Here is a 23,687-nt window from a genome sequence, read left to right on the forward strand (position 1 = left end):
GGAGCGTTTGTTTTGGCTGGGAGCGGTGCTGTTTTCCTAAAGAAGAGGCATTATAATGTGGTGGGGTTAGGTCAACTACATCCAGATATCCAGTGTGAACCAAAATACTTCCAGAACTCTTGACAGAAAACAAGAGACACCGAGATGAGTGTTTCTTTTGCTTGACCTGACCATTCTGTTTCTATGCACAGCGGTGAACATTCCTCATGGCAGGCGAGAACCAAAAAAGCAGCCTCAAGGACCTCCTAGACAGAATGGAAAAGGCCCACAAAGCTGACATTCAGCTTTACACCTCTGGCCACCTGAACCACGACAAGCTTTATAAGCCCCAGCAATGGATCAAGAACAACTTTTGGGAAAGTGCCAAAAAATCTGCACTAATCCTCACAAAAAGAACCAATTTCACAACACCCAGTGTGGTATCCAGAAAGACACAAGCTACCTTGAGCAGCTGTGTGGACTCAACACCCACACCCACCCGTGCCAAATCTGCTTCTCAGTCATGTTTTCAACCTCGGGCATTCAAGGCCAGCTACAGATCTCCAGTGAGCACTTCCCTCAATTCCACATCTTTCAAACAGCAAAGAAGGAAGGATGCTGAGGAGGCAAAGGAGGAACTGGGCATTTTTCAAGAGCAACTTATCAGGGAAGAGCTGGAGGTTCCAGAGATGAGAACGTTGAAATACAAACCGACAATCAACAGTCGGCTTTGTGCCATGGAGGAGACGAAAGATGAATACCAATTCTTTCCTTCTTACTTGGCCGGTGTGACCAGAACGGACCAGTATCGCAAGTTCATGCAGTTTCAGAAGGATGTGATCGCAAAGCAAGATTTGCTGAAGAACGACTTTATTGGGAGCGATTCAGCAGAGCACCATGAAAGGACGTTGGCTCAGGTAAGTAAAGGGTAGTGTGGAATGAGAGAGCAACACAGGCTCCCAACACATGTAAAACTCTGGAAAAATGATAAGTGGGGGGGGGGATCAGTGTTGTGGGCAAGCCATGTATTCATCTTGAGATGATAATTGGTTGTCTATTAGAAGAGTGAGAAATATCACTAGGCCTCAGCTGGGTATTCAAGCTCTCAAACCTGTCATCTGTTAGAATGGGTTCAATTAACCAGCAGTGGTTGGTGGAGCAGGGTGGAGTGGGTTGGCGCTGCTCACCTGGCTTCCAAATGTGGAGGTTGCTGAGGGTAACCAAGAGGACAAAGGTGAAGGATAGACCCCATTGCTGTTTCCACACTACACTGACCCCACCACTTCCTCTACTCTCCCCCTCCCGGTTACTAGCAGTGATCTCCACATTGGGAAGCCAGTCTTGAGCAGTGCCACCACACCCCACTCTGCACCACCAACCACTACTGCAGCCCACTGTCCCCACAAATTCTGAATTAACCCTTCAGCAGCTTTGTAGGAACCCAGTTTAATTAGATTGTCTGGAAATGCCAAAACTGTCATGAAATTCTGCTCAATATTGATCCAGAGCAGATTCCAACATATAGTTAGCACAGTAAAAACTTACAGGTTTCCCCCCAAAATAGACCAGAGGCAATTGTATTTCATAGGACTAATTTAGCCAGCTAGCCCTGGTGATCATCTAATTTTTATTGGATGGATTTTCCCCTAAATTGATTTTTGAATTTATTGTTATTCACACTTTTATACTGTATTTTATGCTGTTTTTTGTTGTATCACAATTAAGTGTTTTAAATTTGTTGTTAGCCACTCTGAGCCCGGTTTTCTGAACCGGGAAGGGTGGGGTATAAATAAAAATATATTATTTATTATTATTACTATCCAGCAGAGTTTTACTGCTACCAAAGGCAAATGAGCATAATGGTCACAAATCCAATACATTCCGGATCGGCACTGTCCATAAGAAGTCCAATTGCAGCAGACTTGACTTAAACTTACAATAACTTATAATAAGACTAAACTTTAACACTGTTTACAGCGCACCACACCAGAAGGTGAGACAGAAAGAGAAAGTGAAACCTAGGCTCCTTCTGGCCTTACTATTATAACAATCATGACCTTAACAGAAGAGATAACAGAACCAGTTTAAGCCAGCTGTACTTGTCTTCTCGGAAGGAGTAACCCAAACATCCTGAACCTTTTGCTTGTTTCTTTCACATGGAGAAGCTTCCAGAACTCTCTTGAATTAATTAGAATAGGAAAGATCTCTACACATCAGATCAATACTTTCTGTACCAAGAAATGTAAACTGACAAAAACTGCCACAGACTGTGGATTAGGGCTTTAAGGGCCAAAAACAACACTTTAAATTGCACCCAGAAGCTAATACGTAGCCAACACAACCGGTATAGTATCAATGAATTATGTTCTAATTCCCACAAGCATTCTAGTAGCTGCTTTCTAGCTCTTGTGGCAATCTGTCCTGACTCTCACCCAAAACACGAGGACAGAGTGAAGTGTTCCGGGCCCAGGCAAGAAGTTCAGAACAGAAAAGAAGCAATGAAGATGTCCCAATAAGTTTCCAATCCCCTCCTGCAAAACTTTCAAAGATGAGGCATGGTACACTTAGCCGCAAGAGTATCTCACCTTATGAGAAGGCTGAGTTAGTAAACATGCACTCCACCTGGGTAGGTGAGTCTGTTCCTACCTACAGAGGTGGAGTCTGGTCCTTGGTGGTGAGGCTCCATCTTCCCCTCTTGTTCAGTCTCTGCTGCCTCTGGCTCAGCCATCCTTGGTGGGTGATCAATACTGTCCTCAGCCCCAGTGAGGCTCTCCACTGAGCAGGAGGGCTAGAAGGGGAAGAACCTCTACCCCCAGTTCCCATGATTCACCCCTCCATTTGCTTTCTTTTCTACAGCCTGAGCCTGCCAATTCATGCCTGATCCTGACAGGGCTATGGGGCTTATGAACACATTCACTGTCTGCTAACATCTAAGGAGTCAGAATAGGTGGTTGAATGAGATGTTTAGTGTTGTTACTGATGTTCCAGAAACTTTGTCCCTTGATTCCCAAAACATGAATAAAGTTTGCAAAAACTGAGAAATTATACAAAGAAACAGTTTGCATAATTTAGGCAGCAGAATCCAGCCCTTCTTGGCCTTGAATATGTATTGCCCAGGGCATGAAGGACTTTATTGGTTGTATTTTTTTTTTTAAGAAAACAACAAGAACAACAAGAACAACAACAACCATGGAGTATACACAGCAAAGGAGAAGTTGGGTTCCTGGACGAAGTAACATGATATTTGGATACTACAGGATATAAATTGTACAAATGTTCTCTTCAGGAACTTGCTTACCTTTTTATGAACCAAAACACCATCTGTGATGGGGCTTACAGCTCTTCCCTATTTGGAAGAGAAATTGGTTTGGAAGTGCTTGGGATCTGACTGTCTGAAATTTATATTTGGCCTGCATGCCAAAGGGATCAGATCTGAATAAACCTTGTGAATTTCCTTCTCTTCCTTTCCAGGCGCTTCGGAATATCTGCGACTGCAGCCGGCCTCATTTCAACCGGTTGCAGGCTGTTGGTGACGTTTTTGAAGATATCTGCAACAGTTCTTTGATATTTGGTGACATACTGAAGGAAGTGAAAGTATGTGCTGTTCCTAACATTTAAGGCGGTATATCCCGAGCCCCTGGCGGCTTGCTTTGGCACCTGTGATGCCTTTAACACCGAATTCATTTTCAACTAACAGTTGCTTAGTTAACAACATCATTGTGGCTCTATGTAGCTCACACAACCTCTCAATATCACACAGGATACAAAGGGATATTTGTACAAAGTTATGCTATGAAGGATGTGCATGTTTTCTCTAGTAAATGTGCTGGAAATCACCTCCCTTCTCAAAAAGAAAAGAAAAGAAAGCCCAATTTTGGACAATTTATGAAAGAAGAAACTGCATTTATGAATTATCAGAGGAAAGGGAAAATTTCAGTGAAATTCTCATTGGTGGCTGCAGGTTTTTTTTTATTGTGTTTAACCTGCTTTCAATGTGGCCAGTGAGTTTCATGAGTGCCCTTTCATTCTATAAATAATATTTTGGGTGGTCTGCCTTCTGCAGCCTCCCTGAATTCTCACACTTCCTGATAACAGCATGACCTCATCAGCTGGGCTTTTCTTGAAGTGCAGGAAGGCAAGGAGGGCTGCCTAACATACTAAAAGTCATTGTTACATAGAATAAGTTCTCAAATAAAATGTACAAATTAAAACTCTGGGTATCCTTTGCAGTTGACCACCAGCTTATCAAGTTCTTTCGCACCTTATAGGAAATTTTAAATGTATTTGAAGATCAGGAAGGAGTGAGATGTCCCGCCTTTCCAAAATCACTGTGTGGGAACAAAGAACACCTAAGTGCCGTCTCTAAGCTATGTAGATATCTGATTGTCTAACTTTCTTGTTTGGCTTTACAGACTGAATATGAACTCTACATGCTGATCCTGCTGGAATCTCTCCCTACAATGCAGTACAGAGTAAAAAAGAAAATCATTGTTTGTTTTTCAATATAATGCAATGTATGAATCTGTCTGGGCCTGTCCCAGTGCTCCTTTGTTGTAAATGTAATGGATGGCACTTTCTGCCATCCACACTTCACATAACGTGTCCCCAGTTTCAGGCAGCACAGAACTCAAGCATCCCTTATGTCTAATGGTCTAGCTGGGTTAGCCTTCTGTGTGTGCTCTATTAGCCCTCCTTAGCACTTGCAGTAGAATGAACTTAATTTATTTTATTTATTAAACTTGTATACCACCCTGTACCCATAGATCTCAGAGTGGTTCACAACGTTAACTTCAGTGTGTGTGTGTGTGTGTATAATACATAATAAAAATAAGAACAGAAACAAACCAATAATTTCCCCTTTCCGCAGCATATTTGAAAGGGCATTGGATGTCAATCAGCCCAAGTCCTGCTTGAGGAGGAAAGTTTTTGCCTGGTGCTTAAAGGTGTATAAAAAGCAGGCAAAGAACTGAGTTAGATTTTTCTTCTTCTAGGATGTTTCTAGCACAGGGAAGTATTCTATCCCTCACCTGTAGTTCAGATTACAGACTACTCATCCTGCTGTAAGTTTGGATCTGGCCTGTGTACTGTTGTCCCGTACTGAATGTTGCTCAGTATTTGTAATTGGCCTTTATGCAGCGACATGAATCATAGGCAGTGTACACACCACACATTTAAAGTAGCCCTCTCCCCGAATTCTTGTAACCGTAATTGTAAAAGGGCTGCTGGGAATTGTAGCTTGGAATTGTAGCAGTTCCCAGGATTCAATGGTGTGTGTGTGTGTTAAATCTATGGTGTGTTAAATGTATGCACATAAACACAAACTCAAGATATGTTCTGTCACCCCAGTTAAGAATAATAGAGCAAACCGGCTTTGCTCACAGCTATGCTTCCCTCCTGCTGGAATGTCCTAATGGTTATCTTTGTCGTTCCACCACAATATAGACCTTGCAGAATGAAGTCAAAGGCATGGAGAAGAGGGCAGCGATGACTCATGAAATAGAAGAGAATAGGCAGGAGGTACAGGATCTTGTGCAGAAATCCAGACTGGCTTTAGCAAGAAACGAAGAGTAAGTTGTGTAAGTGTGAAATGTTTATACAACACACACACACACAGAGCCTTAACCAGCGTAGCCAATATTCTTGTGGGTTTGGTAGGCACAGCACCAAGGCCTAGACATAGATTTTGCCAAATGAATTGGCCTGCAGGGATGTGGGCAGGGAATTCAATTGGCACTTACAGGTGAACCTACCCAACCTGCAGTTTCTGAAACAGGATGTGAAGAAAACTCAGCCAACTTTTGAAATTTGCACTTCTCTGAATTTTGCGATGTGGTTCTTCAGCCATACAATGTGTTAAAATATGCATATACCAGGGTAAACGGATTGGTGAAACTAGCATATAAAAATACATGTAATAAGGGGCCATGGCTAGGCAAAAATACATAGAGTTGTGTATGTGAGGAGACAGTTGCATGAAAATGCTGCTTAATTTTCAAGAGGACCTTTTTATTATTAAAAATAATCAGAAACTGATGTGGAAATGTGCAGAACTGAAATTAAGGGTGGAAAAATGAAAAACAGAGAAACAAAAAATGGACAGATTTGCTTATTTCCAGAGTTCCACACCTTCTGAATGTTCCACTATTGTCCAATAATGCTATTAATGGGGCAGAAATAAGTAACTGGTACAGACAGAGAGGTGTTCTTGGTGGTTGCTCCTGTTTCTGTCTTTCTTCAGTGGCTCAAAAAGTCTCACCCGTTTTACCTTCTTACTTATCACATCATAATCCACTTGGCACAGACCAAAATTTTTCGGCTGTGAATATATGTGGTGTCTTAGGCTCCAAGCCTCCACACAGTCAGGCAGCTTAACCCCTATTCATGCCAATGGGATCTAAGTACATTTGTGCAGTGCAGTTCCAAAATTACTTACTCCCAGTTGCATTCAGTTCAACAGGACCTGTTCTCTAATAACAATGTTATGGACTTGCAGGCTTAATCTCTTGCCAAAAGTCCTGGAACTTATTTGCCGTTTTCCCAGTAAAAGCAGGATGTGAACAAAGTCTGTCATGCTTTCTGCTTCTCTGTTATATCCATGAATATTCATGCCCTCAGAATGATATCAACAGTATATTATTAAAAGTAACTTTGAAACCTTGAAGGAGACTTCTTGGTTGCCTGCAGTAAAATCTCGTAGGGCTCTTAAAATGATTGTGTAGACACATCCCTGATGAATCAAGGAACTCACTTTACTGTCTGGCCTTGACAAATGTTCAGAGCTGTACATGTGGATTTACAAATTGTCCCATACGATAGAACTGGGGGGAAACTATGTATGTTGCTAACCCCAAAAATTAGCACCTGCAATTTGTAGGGCTGAGTGAAGCCAACCTAGTTAGATGTGCACTTATAATAACGTCAGCCTTTGCAAGGAGTGCTTTCCCCCCTTTGTTTTGTTTGTCATTCACTGATATCCTGCCTTATGGCTTACGCCTGACACCCACAAAATAAAATACCCACAAAAGGTAAACATGGAAATGACTGGAGAATATGGCCGTTGTTGTTTATATTTGAGAAAAGGGCAATCAGGAGAATCTGATTGCTATCCAAGGGCTTCTGCCTTTCATTCATGCAGCTAATAAACTGGTGGATGAGCAAACACACAGTGCACATTTGGAGTCATTTTGGATTTGGAGTAATCCTCATGTAAACACATTCAACAGGATCAGCTCTTCCACTTTTGCTTGGGTCTGGCGTATATTGTGCAAGTCTTAAAACACTGCCGCTGCCAGACTGGAATGAATTAGAGGCTTCGTTTTCCTTCTTTTACATTTCAGATTAAGAAATGAATTGGAAATGGAGCTGTGGATGAGCCAGTCTTATGAAAGAATGACAGGTGAGTGGTAGCTGTGCTTTGAACAATGGGACTGATGTGTTGGATGCTTTATGGATCGTACAGAAGAACTGTAAAATCAGTGGGCATTGTCCAATGTTGCACTCTGAGCTTGACTAATATTGTGCCATAGTTCTCTACAGTGTCAGACTGCTGAGAGAGACATCCTGCTGAGGGAAAAGCTACTTCACTCCTTTTCTCTCTTCAACCTGTTTGGCTTCTGCCTTTGGATTGCAAGGTTGCAGCTGCAATGCTCCATTCCAAATCACCATCATGTTTTTGCACCTGCAGAAAAGGAACGGGAGGAGGCGTCCAAAGCACAGACTCCTGTCCTTTCCAACGCTGAGCTACTTGCATCCTTGCGGTGCCAAGTTATCACGACATGGGAGGAAATCCAAACAATGCAAAAAGAAATTAAAGAAACAATGGCGGTTGCTGGCATCGCCAACATCCGAGAAAAGACCGTTAAAGAATTAGAGGTAAGATCCAAGGGTATAATGAAAAGGTAGGTGGGGATATCACCATGTTCCATTCTGTTGAAGGTGGTATGCCTTAGTTTTATGTTTTTGGGCTCTGTGATTCCGTGCAAGGTTGTGATCTTGCAAGTTTTGCCTGAAAACATGTGTTTGGGGGCTCTGTGAGCTCACACAGGTCACATGACTCACACAGGAGCACAGCTGGGAAGACACACATCCTGATTTCCAGCAGCAACAAGTTGGAGAGTGTTAAGTTGTGGGCGAACATATCAGACGACACAGCAATTCTTCCAAAGCAGCTCTTTATTTATAAGCTGGAACAGAACTGAACTGAGGAGCTCGGTCAGCCTGCTTATATAGAGCTCCACTAGAATGCAACAGTAACCATTTTCTGTAACTAGCCAATCACTGAACGTCACTTTCGATCCTTCATTTGCATACAAACTATCCAATCACTGAAAGTCACTTTCGATCCTTCATTTGCATAACTATCTACAGTATCCCCCTGCTGGCCCAGGGTGAGAACTTCAGTACATAACAGAGAGTATGCAATTAAACACACACACATCCACTAAAACATGCAGATTGTTAAAATAAGAACACCACAGCACCAGTCCTTTCTTTAAGAAACAGCCACTTCCCAAAAGCCTGTTTGAACAAGAAAGTCTTCACCTGCCAGAAAATAACAAGGAGAGAGCCAGTATAACTTTTCTTGGAAGGGAGTGCCAAAGTCTGGGAGCAGCCACCAAGAAGGCCCTCTCTCGTGGCCCTACCAAGCGTACTTTGGTTAAGGCTAACCACAGCTTAGGGTATGGATGTACTGCTAAACTGTGGCTAGCTGAAATCAGAATCAAAAGTGAAGCAAAAGTTTACAATCTTCCCATTGGAGGGAGAAACTCACAAACAAAATGAACTGTGTCAATATTTCAGGGCATTCTAGAAAAGGAACAATGGCTAGGAACAGTGAATGAATCCATGACAAAGGAAAGCGGATGATCATCTCTTCTTATTGTTTTTTTTTCTTTCACATTTTACATATATCTGAGCACATAGCAATGTATGTAGGTGGAAAACATGAGCTTCCTGTTATGTTATTTGAACAGTGACAAACTGCCCTTCAACATTTTATTTGCCTCTTGTGAAATACCAAGCAAGATGGTAATATCAGCTCAGACAGAGCTTAGCAGCGCCTCCCCACAATCCGGAAGGTGATTTAAAAAACAACAACGTGTAAGGGATTCTGGACAAACTGGACAAGTATAAAAATGGTTTGAAAGTATTAAAAATGTGTGTGTGTGTGTGTGTCCAATATTGAATTTGTAGTGCTGCTCTTTACTTTTTGACATTCTTATGATTCTATAGGATTATGACTTTAGCAAAATATTACAGTCTTTACTGATCAAAAAAGATGGCAAGACATTTAAGAAGGTGCATATTTATGATTTTTTACAGGGTGAAGCATCAAAGCTCCAGGCATCTAACAAGTTTCTTAAAAAACAAATAGGAGTAAGTTTGTTTCATTTTTAGTCAAATACATCCATTCAATACATCAAAAACTGCATCATTAGAAAAGGTACTTGCCCTACGGCTACTAAATGTTTTGGGAAATGGTTTATCTGTCTGTCTGTTCTTTATGGGTTCAGATACCTCATGAGATATCATTGTTTGATGTGACTGATCCCAAGATGGAGGAGTGGGTTTTGGCCCATGTTTGGACACTACTGTCCAAACTACTGGGTGCTACTACTGGATGCCATTTTGAATCAGGATGGTGGACTGAAATATTCCAGACCACACTGCAGAAATCTGGGGTTTTGTCAGGGGGTGAGGCATCGGACAGGAAGAAGGAGAGGCAGGCAGACTCTACAAAGAGCAGTGTGGGACTTTTTGCAAAAGGGCTTTCAATCAAACTAGCCCCAGGGAATGACTACATCCCTGCCGAACTTCTGAAGTCCAACATTGGCTGGTGGGCCCCCCTGCTGGCGTCTCTATTTTCTTGGATCGACTCAACGGGTTTACTCCCAGATGGTTGGACTGAGGCAATAGTTATTCCAATCTATAAAAAAGGACCTATGCCAGACCCGGCGAGTTATAGACCAATCAGCCTTCTGCCCATACCCAGCCAACTATATGCCAAACATCTTTATATTAAGCTAACTAGCTGGCTGGAAACTGAAGCTATTCTAGCGGAAGAGCAAGCGGGTTTCAGGCAAGGCAGATCCACCATAGACCATTGCTTCACTCTAGCCTATTTAATTGACAAATATGCCAAAAAATCCCGTGGGGTGCTATACGCAGCCTTTATCGATCTAAAGGCTGCTTTCGATTCAATTCCACGTGCAAGACTCTGGGATAAATTGAGCACATCAAGTATAGACAAAAGACTATTATTTCTGATCAGCTGTTTATATAAAGACACGGTGCTGTATGTAAGAACTTCGTTAAATGGCCATCTTATAGGACCAGTTCCTGTCAGCAAGGGGGTCAAGCAAGGTTGCATCCTGGCCCCAGTTCTATTCAACTTTTACATCAATGATATGGTTAACTGTTTGTCATCTCCGGACTTCCATGCCCCCAAACTGGCTGACAAATCAATATCAGTGCTTTTGTATGCTGATGATGCGATACTCCTATCTCGAACAAGAATAGGCTTAAATAGGCTCATAGGTGAATTTTCAGCATACTGTAGGAGAGAGCAACTGGCAATAAACTATCAGAAAACCAAAATCATGGTTTTTGCAAGGAAATACAGACAGTACAGCTGGAGGATGGATAACCAGACAATTGAACAGGTTAAAGCCTTCAAATATCTGGGTATCGTTTTCCAGTCGACCGGGTCCTGGGATGTCCATCAAAAATGTGCCAAAGAAAAAGCAGCTCAAAGTATTAAGATGCTGTCCCGCTTCTTTTACACGAAGGGGGGCAGATACATCCCAGCAGCCTTTGAAGTTTTTCAAGCAAAACCTCTGGCGCAGTTACTGTATGGGGCACAAATCTGGACGGGGAACCACTGCTCCAGTCTTGAAACTGTTCAGTCTAAATTCCTAAGGCAGATATTCGGCGTCCCCTCCTGTGTTCCAAACGCAGCATTACGACTCGAGGCCTGTCTTCCATCTGTAGAAACTCAGACCTGGCAAAGAACACTCAACTATTGGCTTCGTCTTAACCTAAATCCACCCGGTCTACTGCCTCTAGTAATGCAAGACCCTCACAAAAGCAAGTGGTTCAAAACTGTGCATCAAAAACTCCTTACATGTGGTCTGCATTCGCAGTCCCTACTATCAATGGGCCTCATTAAAGCAAAGAGTCTAATAGGCCAGCGCCTGAAAGACATTGAACGGCAAAACAACCTGACTATCTTAAAGAAACTGTGCCCATGGTATACCTACTTTCCCCCTTCCCATTTTGACTCTCCAGCTTCATATTTGTTTAAATTAACCATCCCAAAATATAGACGTGCCTTTACATTGGCTAGATGGGATGTTCTTCCTTCTGCTGTACTCGAAGGTCGTTACCAAAAGACTCCATTTGAAAAACGACTCTGCCCATGTGGAGATGGTAACACGGAAACAGTGTCCCACGTCCTCCTATCCTGCCCCCTTTACAAAGACCTAAGGAATGAGATTATTACTCCACTCATTCTCTCCAACCCCGGCCGTTCACAAGACACTACACTGTATTTTCTCTTATCTGATACGGACAGTCAGATAACAGAGAAGGTCGCGAGGTACATCGAGAGAGATGTGAAATTGAGGGCCACCATCTGAGTGACAGACTTGTTCATCTGACGGACCTCCTTCTGCTTGTTCTTTTCTTCCTTTTATTCTTACTTTATTTTTAATTCTTGTATAGCTGTGGCCTGTTGGCTTTGCTAATAAAGTTTTGATTGATTGACTGTCCAAACTACTGGGTGCTACTACTGGATGCCATTTTGAATCAGGATGGTGGACTGAAATATTCCAGACCACACTGCAGAAATCTGGGGTTTTGTCAGGGGGTGAGGCATCGGACAGGAAGAAGGAGAGGCAGGCAGACTCTACAAAGAGCAGTGTGGGACTTTTTGCAAAAGGGCTTTCAATCAGCCCATGCTGCGCTTTCTCACTAGGATAATTACATTATCCACTTATAAATTTCAGGCTGGGTACTTTTCACAAGTCTACTATATATTTTCTGCCTACTATGCATTTGGACAACACTTAACTAGCATTATAGTTCCTGAAACAAAAAACAAACAAACAAAACAGTTTTCTATCTATGTTTAGATACAGTTGGGTGCCATTTTGAATCAAGATGGCAAACTGAACTTTCCAATACTGCACTGATTTTAACCATTGAGTTCAAAACTTTTTTGGTTTCTTAGAATTCCCGAGCTGTGCCATGTGCAGAGCTGATACCACCAACATTTACATATATAGACCTATATATATGGCACTTATTTCATCAGTATATGTACGTCAGCATCATTAAGTCACATATATAAATATCTATAAGTTCTATATGTAAACAAATAGCTATGAATAGGCATTACATATCTTTATCAGTCATCTGTGAATCGTGTGGATGTATATTATATCAACCAATTTGTTTCGAGTAAAGAATCTGTCTCATTTTGTGTTTCTCAGGATGCTGAACAGACAATCACAAGTGCATTACAGAGGCAGAAGCTTAGTGAGAAAAGCCAGCGGTGAGTTGAACCTTTTAATAATAAATTAGTAAAGGTAAAGGGACCCCTGATCATTAGGTCCAGTCATGGCCGACTCTGGGGTTGCGGCACTCATCTCGCTTTATTGGCCGAGGGAGCCAGTGCACAGCTTCCGGGTCATGTGGCCAGCATGACAAAGCTGCTTCTGGCAAACCACAGCAGTGCACAGAAATACCGTTTACCTTCTCGCCAGAGCGCTACCCATTTATCTACTTACACTTTGACATGCTTTCAAACTGCTAGGTTGGCAGGAGCAGGGACCAAACAACGGGAGCTCACCCCGTTGCGGGGATACGAACTGCCGACCTTCTGATCGGCAAGTCCTAGGCTCTGTGGTTTAACCCACAGCGCCAGCCGCGTCCCTCAATAATAAACTAGGCGAGGCTTAAATTGTGCCTGAGCTCACTCAGAGTAACCTAGGGCTTAACTATGGAGTGCATTCAGCAAGAGCAGATGAGAGTGACCCTGAACAACAGCATTTCTCTCATTACCGAGTAAATGTAGAGTCCCCACACATCAGGCATTGGAAAAAAGGTCCCCGGATCAGAAGGCGGTGCTTCCACATAAATCCGAGTTCCATAATTTTTTATTTTTTAACATATCTTGAGGACTGAAGCCAGATATGGCTCTGTTCTTTATACTACCTGCCACAGATTGGTTATGGAATCCCCCTTACATCTTTTTACATCGTGCACATGCACACAAAAACATTAAGCAAAGCTGCAGTCTTCTGGACACTTATCTGGAAATAAGTCCCCTTGAACTCTGTGGAGTTTACTTTGAGTTACACCTACATAGGGACATGTGCCATGTTAGGGATTGTGAGGAGAGCACACACGATGTATTCAGTCAAGGGACTTGTGCCAGCCACCCAAACTGCAGCAAACAATCACTTTTTGTGACAATCTGTGGTGATGACCCTTTGAAAGGCCTTATACCAACATGACTGATTGCTCTACAGTTGTGAGGTGAACAAACCGTAGCTCTCTCTGGGACAACTGGTGTGAGAGCTTTCGGTAAGTGCAGAAAACCGAAAAAAGCCATCAGAGGGTGGTCACCAAAAGATTATTTCTAGCCAAACTTCCATTCATCCATTTGTTAGTCGCTAACAGTCAGTGAAGGGATTTTGTAAAGATGGAGAAAAACATGTGCTGTTATTCAGCACCATGAAGAGAAAAGCTAAGCTTGCTCTGCCTTGATGACATCGGAAAAGAAAAATACAGAAGGATATGAACAGCTCATTTTCCTGCAAGAATAATGGAATTTGTTATGTCAGAAGTTAAAAAACCCAAACCAAACCACAGTGGTGTTATTTTAAAATCATTGAAATATGGCTATCCTAGAGGTTATTGGCAATAAAATATTAAGGCAATTAGCAGCAGATAATAGTGGGATACAAGGTTAATTAGTCTCTTTTATAGGCTGTTAATTATTAAAAGTAATTAGCCGGGAGACAGTTAAAGAAATGCCCTTACTAAATATTTTTTAATGTGTTAAACTTTTAAGACGATTTCCAATTTTGCTTCCAGTGAAAGTGCGCATTCAGATTCCTTTAAATTGTACCATGCCTTGGAGATATTTGCATAATAAGACAGTTTATAAATGAGGGTGCTCCCAAATTTTGCCCTCCTTTTATTATGATTCTCATTTTGGGAGCTGGCGTCAGTCTCCTTCATTATAGATTAGGGAATTTGAAAGGCTGTGAGGAGCCTGAGAATCAAAGTCTGTCTGGGAGGCATAATTGAAGGAGGGTGTCTAATTGCGTGAAGTCAGAACTGGATCATCTCCCCCCCACCTTGCCCTTAGTGCTCAGAAGCTTATTTAAATGGCATTAATTAGCGGCAAGGCACAGATTAATAACGAGACTATTCAGTCCCCAAAGGAGCAACTTCTTGGGTGCTGTGTGATGTTATCTGCTGAACTGAAGGAAAAATGTGTGACTAAGTCAATATTTACCTGCACACAATATACTCAGCTGGCTTAACTCTTGTTACCAACTCTCCGTAATATAGAATCACACACAGCCCAACCCACCCATGAACCTAAGCAAGAACTAGAGGAACGAATCAGATGCATATCCAGATGTGCATTGGAATGAATGTGCTTGCATGTATGGATACTCCCTGTCCACACTGAATTGCTTTCAGTAGCCCACACATTTGAAACACACATCTCCAGCCATATTTTGGTGCAATGGGTTATGCATAAATCCTGTATCTTCATTGAAACTGGGACTAGATTAGGATATTAGAGTTGGAATGGACTACAGAGGAATATTCTTATATTTCTATTCACTCCCTAAATCAACATATGTAAGCTCGAATGTTGTCATTATTGCTGCTGCTGCTACTGTTAAATTTCTTTATCCTCCACTCTACCTTTGAGATGTCCAAAGGAGTTTTCATTGGGGTCACATGCAACCCCCCATCCAGTGGCTCAGGGGACATACTAGATAAAGAGGTGCATTGCAGAAAAGTCCCGATTAACAAAAAAGCTCCTGAAGACTTTGTCAGCTTCAACCCAGGTAGAAGATGAACACCCTTGGCCTCATTCAGGCTTCCCTTTGTGCCATGTTTCTAAGCACAGCCTGTGCTTTAAAGCTCTGTGTCTAAACACTTTTTTGTTTTGTTTTTTTGCCCCAGCGCTTTCCCCATTGAAACCCACTCTTACCTACTCTTACCACTGAATCAGAGCAAATGACAACCCACAGAAAACCCAATTTTGCTGTTTGTTCCGATTCAGCTGTGGAAATCAGCGGGGGCAGGGGAGCTGTCCAACCCAGAGCTTGAAAGTGCAGATCTTTGCCTAGAAAGCAGAGACACTGAGCTCCGCCCATTATTGGGGGGGACGACGCTCGGCGTGTGACATCACACATGTGATGCACACGTGTGACGTCATGTGTGTGAGGAGCAGCCTGCGAGTCCTGATGAGGCCCACCACCACTGTGAGGGGGGACAATGAGGCCCACCACTGCTATGGAGAGGCCCGGCAAGCCCACCACCATTGCAGGAAGGCCAGGCAAGACCAAGCCCCTCAAGATGGGGGTGGGGGCTCAACTCCACCCAACATACTTTGGGGGGATACAGTTGGTGCGGGGCAAAAGGTAAGTGTGGAGGAGCCCTAAGAGCCCATCTCCCAAACATGCTCGCACTATAAGGAGGACTTTCTGTATAGATGGCATCATGACAGGAACATTCTGGAACAGTCTTGGAGACCACAAAAGACACAGAACATTGCTTCTCCACGGAACATTGCTTCATATCCTATGAAATAAATGAATGAAAGAAATGATTTCTTATGAACACAGACCAGAAATACAGACATATACGGCAATAGAGAACAGGTAAATAGGTTAAAATTAAACTCTATAAGCTAGAACACGGTAAATAGTACAGATATAAAACAATCGAAATATGTATGATAAAATCTTAACCGCCAATTTAAAATATGTGTGCTAAGACATTGACCTTTGGATTCATTCAGGGCTTTTCACCTTAATTGTATAGCAACAGCAGCAGCAGCAAAGAATTTAGCCACTTTTGAGGTAATCTCTGTTTCCCTGTTCTCTATTAGATATTTTAAGTTCTAGTCATCAGATCTGCTTGGGATTCGCTGCATGACCGGAGTGATAAATACTGAAAGTGTATCTCTGTAATAATGGCAGTATAGTAGGACATGAATAACAGTTTCAACTTCCTTCCAACTGCATGGGCATATTCGCTCTGAATATGGGAGGGCATTGAATCTGGCAAGGGTAAAAGATCTTCTAAATTTGAGTCTTTCTAGCTTAGATAAATGAACAGTTGACAATTTTTCCCTTGTAGATTGTCTAGTGCTAAATCAAGATGGAATAGTGAGAAGATGGGAGAGCAAATTACTCTTTCCCCACAACATTTGAGGCTACTCTTTAATAAAAAAAGTAGAGAACAGTTTGGTGGGGTGCTTCAGCCAAATACTTGCCACAGTGGGTTTTAGCCACAAGTGTGTTGTTGTTTTCATTTGTTTTTAGGCATCTGTGGGGGATGGTGGAGGACTTCTTGACACCTGAAGGAACAGAAAGATGCTTTGTGCCACTAGAACAATCATCTTCTGATGATTCTTTGTGATAAGAATGAAACAGTACTGTGAAAAATGAATGATGAGAGATATTTGAACTTGTGCATTGTATGCTACTTGAAAAAACAAACATACCAGAAATATGTCTCTATTCTTTAGCATATGTGAACATGTATTATGACTCTATAAAATGCTAATTCGGTTTCCCATAGGTTGCTTCTTGTTCTGACAGAAAATTTTCCACCATACTTGAAGTTTGCTGTGGCAAATCTGGGTTCTGTTGCCATAAACAACTGAAAACAGATTAATTACTTTCCTTTACCCAAGAAGTAAAGTGAATGGCAGGCAGACGATACAGCAGTTACAAAATATGTACTATTTTCTACTTCAAAATTAAGTCTAGAGTAATCTTTCAAACTTTTCAGTGGAGTACTTGGATGGTTTGACTGTAAGGATATTTTCCACTGTGACTTTGATTTATTCCCCTGAATTCCATTAAATGGCACATATAAAATCAATCCACTGACTGTGTCATTAAAATCACACACTAGCCCATCTTCGTCCAATACATGTTCTCAATCTTCCATACAATTAGGTTTACGTGTGATTTGATTTTGGAAATATTTATGTGCCCTCCTCCCCAACCACTGTACAATTATGTTTATGCAACTGCCATTGTTGTTGTTTTTTAAAAAAACCAGCTGATGCAAAGGACCAATTTACTAATTCATGTGGTATAAGTCTCAAAGTAGTTTGTGCAATTTTTTGTTTACTGGAGAGTCTATCAGAAAAAAAGACTAGCTCACATCCATTACAATTTCTTTGATAACCTCCCAAATCCTTTGTACCATTATAGGATTCAATGTTTATTAGCTTCTTGGAGCAAATCATCCAAGACACTGCAATAGAGATGAACAATTCCTTTTCCTGATAGACCCCTCACAAAGAGCTGATTGCTTGAAATGCATTGTGATTTATTTGAACCACATTAATAAACTGGTCTCTCTTCCCTGTTGCCATTCTCTTTGTTTCTGCTTTGTAGTGCTCTCCTTTTGATACATTTTACTGTTTTGGTTACCTAGTCATAGCCTGTATACCAGCAATGGATATATAAAGATGAAGGCATTTTCTGCATTTGCAGTCTGATCAGAATTATTTGTGACATGCACCTCTTTGGCTTCAAATGAGGTGTAAGGCTTGCCTTAGTTAATTCCGCTTCCAATGTGGAAATTTTAACAGAAAAAGAGCTTTTTGCTGTGCCCATAGGAATGGCGGGGAAAAAAAATCATCAGGTCCAAAGCCCATATGGGAACTCATATTTGGGGGATGAAGGGCTCTGGGTGGGAGCAGGGAGAAGATGCTGATATCAGTCAGTGAGTTGGTGTAAGACAGTGTCGGACAGCCCACCTTGATCATGTCCAAAGCCCTGCCTACTGGGCCCAGCTAGGATTCAAATCAACAAATGGCAGGAAAGCCCCTGACTGTCCTGGGAATTCCCCAATGGCCGACCGCCTAGCCCTGGCAATGCACCTGAGGGGAAGGAGCTTGGTGTGATGGGCCACAACAGCTGTCCACTCTGTGACCAGGTAAGTAGTCATTATCAGTCAGTGAGTTGCTGTAAGAGTGTGTAGTATTAGCTACCACAGACTTAACTCTAATGATGCCATCGTAGACGGAGGTGTACCTAAAAATGTAAGAGCCCTGCTGGATCACCTAGCCCACATTCACACCATACATTTAAAGCCCTACGATAGCACTTTAAACAGTCATGTCTTCACCCAAAGAATTCTGGGAGCTGCAGTTTGCAAAGGGTACAAAAAGCAGTTAGGGGACCCCTCTCCCTCTCCTAGAGCTACATTTTGCAGTTCCTTGTGAAGAGGGGTTGATTATTAAACCACATATATATGATTTCATCTAAAATTGCTAGGCACTTTTCAAGAATTAGAAAACATGGGCTTGCTATCGAAATATAGATACTGTAGCCATCCGTTACATGCCACGTCGATGGTACTGGCTTTCCCCAGAGATCCTGTAATTGCAATTTAGTGAGGCAGGCTTTTAAAAACTCCAGATCCTAGAGTTCTCTGGGAAGAGGAATCGACTATCAAACCCAGTCCGAGGCCACAATCCAACAGGGTATTATGTGCACTGAAATCTGCGGCTTTGAAGTTTGCAATGTAGATCTACCCAAAGATAATCCCCCACCAACATTTGTGGACCAGAGTCTAAATTTATCTAACTGCATTGCTGGATCCACTACTTCACATCAAACTCACAGAGAGAGTTTGATGCAACTCTGCACTCCTATACACTTTCAAGTGAGTCAGAGCTCCCTCTCCCACCTATTCCCTCCCTCCCTCCCTCTCTTGGTGCTCTCTCTCTCTCTCTCTCTCTCTCTCTCTCTCTCTCTCTCTCTCTCTCTCTCTCTCTCTCTCTCTCCATGCTGCTGACAGCTACCTGTCAAGACAGATCTCCAGGTATCTCTTAACCATTATCTCCCTTCAAGACACATCAAAGAGCATTCTGGACTATCAACCTGCAATCTGTCTGACAAAGAAATGCCTCACAATATTACAACATCTGAAGGCACAGTCCAAAGTACAGCACTTGTAAGTCCATTGAGTCCAGTGGGGAAGAGATTTTAGAGAACATTAACTTGCCCACTGAAATCAAGCAGATTTTAAAAATGCTATATATTGGATCATATCCAGAACGATGCATTGGTGTGCCTGTGATATATGCTTAGAAATAAACAGCCAGGACTGATAAAAGATATTAACACCACAATGTGTAATCCCTATATTCTGCAACCAAAATAGCACCAGATTTGTAATAAACTATGCAAATCAGATTAATACCTATAAATTTAATAAAGTGATTTGTTTCCATTATATATGCTTCTACTTGGCTCACCACAGCCACGGCTTACTTGAAAGTATGGAGCAAAGGGCTGGATACTGGGACATGTGAGCAGCCACAAAGTTGGGCAAAGTGGTGTTCATGTGCTGTTCCCATCCGTAACTGATAAAGGCCGCCTGAGGGAAATCTAAGAAATGTGGAGCAGCTCCTGTCAGATGCTGAGGAAGGTGAGTGGATGGGTGGTGAGGACTGGAGAAACCACCACACCCTCCTTTCTTCACTTCTTGTCTGGATTAAGCCTCAGCTTTTTTTCTACATCCAGGCCTTGGTTGATTTCAGAGACAGGTTTTGGACTTCAAGTACTTTCCCAAGTATGATGGAAGGGAACTGGGGGCTTCATCAGCGTATCAATGGCACCCAGCATCCAACCTGTCAGACAAGCTCTGTCTGTGGTTTCGTGTAGATGTTGAATAACATGGGGAAAGGCAAGATAAAGCTTTGCATAGCCAGTGTTTACTGTTGTTTTATTTTTATTTTTATGTAGTTGTTGCATATCATATGCTCTAACGTAAACAAAGATATATGCAACTGCGTTATACAGTTCAAAGAGGAAAATGTGTGCATTATTAACATAATTATCCCTGGCACATGGGCCCCTGCTGTGTCCCAAAAGTGTGGCCTGGGTGATTTTGTTAGTTGCTGCTGTGTGCAGGCTCCTTGGCCAAATCAGGAAGAAAGTTTGTTTAACCACTAACTCAGCTTATGGTGAGTTTCTACCGGAACAGCTGAAGACAATTCAAAGGCAAAAGCAAAATTCCTCTGTTGGGTTCCTTTAATGAGATATATGCACTCTTACTTTTAACAGACACAATCCTACTTTTGATTCTCCTGCGCTGGATTCTGTGATGCACCATGTATAACAAATGCATTTCAATTGCATTTCATCCTACTTAGGCATTACAACAGCTCTGGCTATGCTCGTTTTTTTTTCAGAAACAGCTCATTTATTTTCAAATATCCACTAGATGGCAGTGGAATCCAAGTGATTGCAGAATACACAAATAGGAAAAAAGATGTTAAATATATAAAGAAACTTTTTAAAAAGGCCGTAGCTCTCATGAAATTTGAACTGATATGTTGTTACTTCCTTACTTGTAGTACTTGGATGACCTCTGAGTGTATAATAAGAGAAGACTGTGTAAACATTATGATTGTTCTAATGCGGTGCATTTTCATGGGACTGACTGCTGTACCAACTGAGGATGTGGATGGAGGTGGCCATATTTGAATATTCCTTGCATTCCTGGCAGATTGCAGAGAAGGTTAGGCGGCAACTCCTAGGTCTTGGTTATGCTTTTTACATAGGCAACATTCAAAAATGCAGTCTGTGCTGCCTGCATCGTGAAGTGATACAGTCCAGCTGTCACTAAAGTGACAGAAGAATGCACTGCAGTGTCACTTTGTCCCATTAGAAATGCAGAACGGAAGAGCTATATCGTTTTGTGAGCTCGAGTAGTCATTCCACTTCTGGGAGAGCTCATGTGCCTTCAGTTGCTTTAGGGCTGGCAGGAAAAGCTTCTCCCACCTCTTTTTATTTTTATTGCATTTATATCCCATGGTGGCATCCATGGTCTCTCCCTCTCTCCATTTTATTCTCACCACAATCCTGTGAGGCAGGTTAGGCAGCAACTGGCTTCATGGCTGAGTGGGGATTTGAACTCTGGCCTCTCAGGTCTAACACTCCACCCACTATGCCACCCTGCCTCTCTCGACACCTGGCTTCTAGCTTCAGGGTGGCTCAGCAGTTTACTTGAGCCAGAACCCAACAGATCAAGGATTTATTTGTTTTTTTTTTAAAAAAAGAAAAGAACTGAAAGGATGTTTGCAGCTAGGCTTACCTGACTTTCAGATATTCTCTTATAAGCCTTGAAATTAACTGATGGATATATATACCTCAGCCTAACCTATCTCATAGGGTTGTTGTGGTGATTAAATAAGGAGGGGGGGGACCATTCACTCCACAGTGAGCTCCCTGAAGAAAAAGGTTGTTTTCCATCCATCAATATCTGCTGAGGTTTGAGTTGGGAACCTTTGGATATGTCTGCTGCACCACTGAACTGTGTATTCAGTAACCATCCATGCAACTTGACACCCTCAGGGGGGTGGGTGGGAATCACTTCACAAAATTGGCTATCAAGCATTTAGGGGTGGTGGATCAGGAATACCTTGGGAGTAGGGGTTAGAATTTTTTTTTTACAAAGCCATTACTAGATCAATCTAGTGAGCGTTAGTCTCCTAGAATAGCTTTGTCAATGAGGTTTGCTTGCAGTCCTTGTTCCTCCCACATCATAACCTAGAACATTACTTAGAAACCTAGAACATTACAGTGCTTTGAAAGCTGAGGTAACTTTGGTATGTTTTATGGTTTTGATTTTACCTTTTTGTAAAATGCTTTGAGGGTTTTTTCTTTTTCTTTTTTATAATCAAAAAGGAAATAAAATAAATAAATAAATAAATAGGCTTTGCCCTTTCCTTACCCAAATGAAGTCAGGCACGAAGAAGAGCTCGCCTGCTGCTATTTTCTTTGGCCTTTTCCTCTTTTCTCACCTGTGGGGCAGGGCTGCATCTCCATAGCAGAGCATCTGCTTGACCTGAAGAAGGCCGCAGGTTCAATCTCTGGCATTTCCAGGTAGGGCTGTGAGAGAACCGCAACTGACTGGAATCCTGCTGCTCTTCAGTGTGGACAATACCAAGCTGAAAGGATTGACTAGACCAATGGTCTCTGACTCAGAATAAGGCCCCCTCCCATGTTCCCTGGGGCTCCCGCTCTGGATGAGAACTTGAAAAACTTATCCAGATCACAGCTCTGTAAGCTCTTTGTCCGCTGGTCACCATTTCCCACCTGCAAGCAGCCGTTTCCGCTCTAACTTCTGGCTTTTCCGAGACTGCTGAGCTCTCGTCAGCAAACTTTTTGCTCTGCTAGGCACCGAGTCAGCTCATATTGAGTGAGCAGTCAATAAGAGGCCTTTTCTTTCATGATATTAACTGGTGAGTTGGGTCTGCCAGGCTTAAAGGCAAGTTCATCAAAGCGAGACCGAAAAAATAAAATTAAAAAGCGTCCGCATTTAGTTATTCTGTACATGCTGGTTGCCCACACAACTAGGAAATGTAGAATAATGTATTTGATGCAGGAAACAGGCAAAGAGCCTTATAACTCCCCAATCAGACTTTAAAGAGATCTAAACAGCCTGCTACTTGGTATAGTAAAATAAATTATAACAACAAAGCTTTAATGGAAATGATTAATCTCTATAACATTCTTCAAGAAACATAGCATTTTTTTTTCAAAGGGCTTCTCTTCTTTTGCTGTCTAAATGTTCAGCACACCATTTAATTATTAAACATCAATGGCAAGGAAAAAATATATTAATTATGCATTTGCTAGACCACAAAAGCTATTTTAACTGGCTACAAAATGATTTAGTATGCATAAAAGTTAACATTTAATAATACCACCAAGAACATTTGTTTTAAACATTTCCATGTCCTGTTCTGGTCTAATTAATATTTAACTGTTCAAGAGATTAGTTATGCTCTTTCAGTTTCTTACTGTGTTCATCTGAAGTTTTTATTTAGCAGTCCTTGGACTGGGGTTGTGTAATACCTGCAAGGAGAAATTCCTTTATTTCATGGTACTGAAATGTTGTTAGGTATGGAAATGTTTGCAAAGAATTGTGGAATTTCTCCATATACTCAATAAACCAGGATGCTACAGTTTCCAGTTCCTTGTTGATAGGAAAACATCATGCTTAGAACTGGTGCTGCCAACCAATGCCTAAAGAATATGGATGTGATGGAGACTCTCACAGGTATCATAGGCACCCTCCCAATGGAATGAGAACAGGAGAGGACCATGATTGCAGAAGAACCAGTAGAAGCCCATTACCTTTGGCCAATGGGCATCCACAGACACTGGTTGGATTCAGTGTCCCATCTATGAAAAAAGGGGTCCTTCCATTTGTGGAAGGGAATGCGACCCAATGGAGGCTTCCTCTGGAGGAAGGTGGGAGAACATAGGCGCTGGCTCCAGGGGACCAAAGCCCTGTGGGTTTAGGACCAGGAAATGGTCTCATGCAACTTCCAACAGGGCATCTGCGTTTTGTTGGGAAAGGATGAAATATCCTTCTTTCATGTCCCTCTGGGTTCACTTTTATTTCTGTAG

The 23,687-nt window shown here is 42.0% G+C and overlaps 1 protein-coding gene across 1 annotated transcript in view; it reads left to right on the forward strand.

Moving 5' to 3' along the window:
* The window catches only part of LOC309367557 (cAMP and cAMP-inhibited cGMP 3',5'-cyclic phosphodiesterase 10A-like), a 116,676-nt gene extending 95,900 nt beyond the window's left edge, over nt 1-20,776 (forward strand). The window contains exons 22-30 of the mRNA XM_081906989.1: nt 200-896; nt 3,451-3,573; nt 4,392-4,451; nt 5,422-5,546; nt 7,317-7,375; nt 7,664-7,851; nt 9,301-9,354; nt 12,471-12,532; nt 20,624-20,776. Coding sequence (XP_081763115.1) covers nt 200-896; nt 3,451-3,573; nt 4,392-4,451; nt 5,422-5,546; nt 7,317-7,375; nt 7,664-7,851; nt 9,301-9,354; nt 12,471-12,532; nt 20,624-20,753 — 1,498 coding nt within the window. The 3' untranslated portion in view covers nt 20,754-20,776. The remainder of the gene's footprint in view (nt 1-199; nt 897-3,450; nt 3,574-4,391; nt 4,452-5,421; nt 5,547-7,316; nt 7,376-7,663; nt 7,852-9,300; nt 9,355-12,470; nt 12,533-20,623) is intronic.
* The last annotated feature ends 2,911 nt before the right edge of the window (nt 20,777-23,687 follow it).

Source organism: Podarcis melisellensis (genome assembly GCF_964234715.1).
Source record: "Podarcis melisellensis genome assembly, chromosome: 3".
In the NCBI taxonomy this organism is placed as follows: Eukaryota; Metazoa; Chordata; class Lepidosauria; order Squamata; family Lacertidae; genus Podarcis; species Podarcis melisellensis.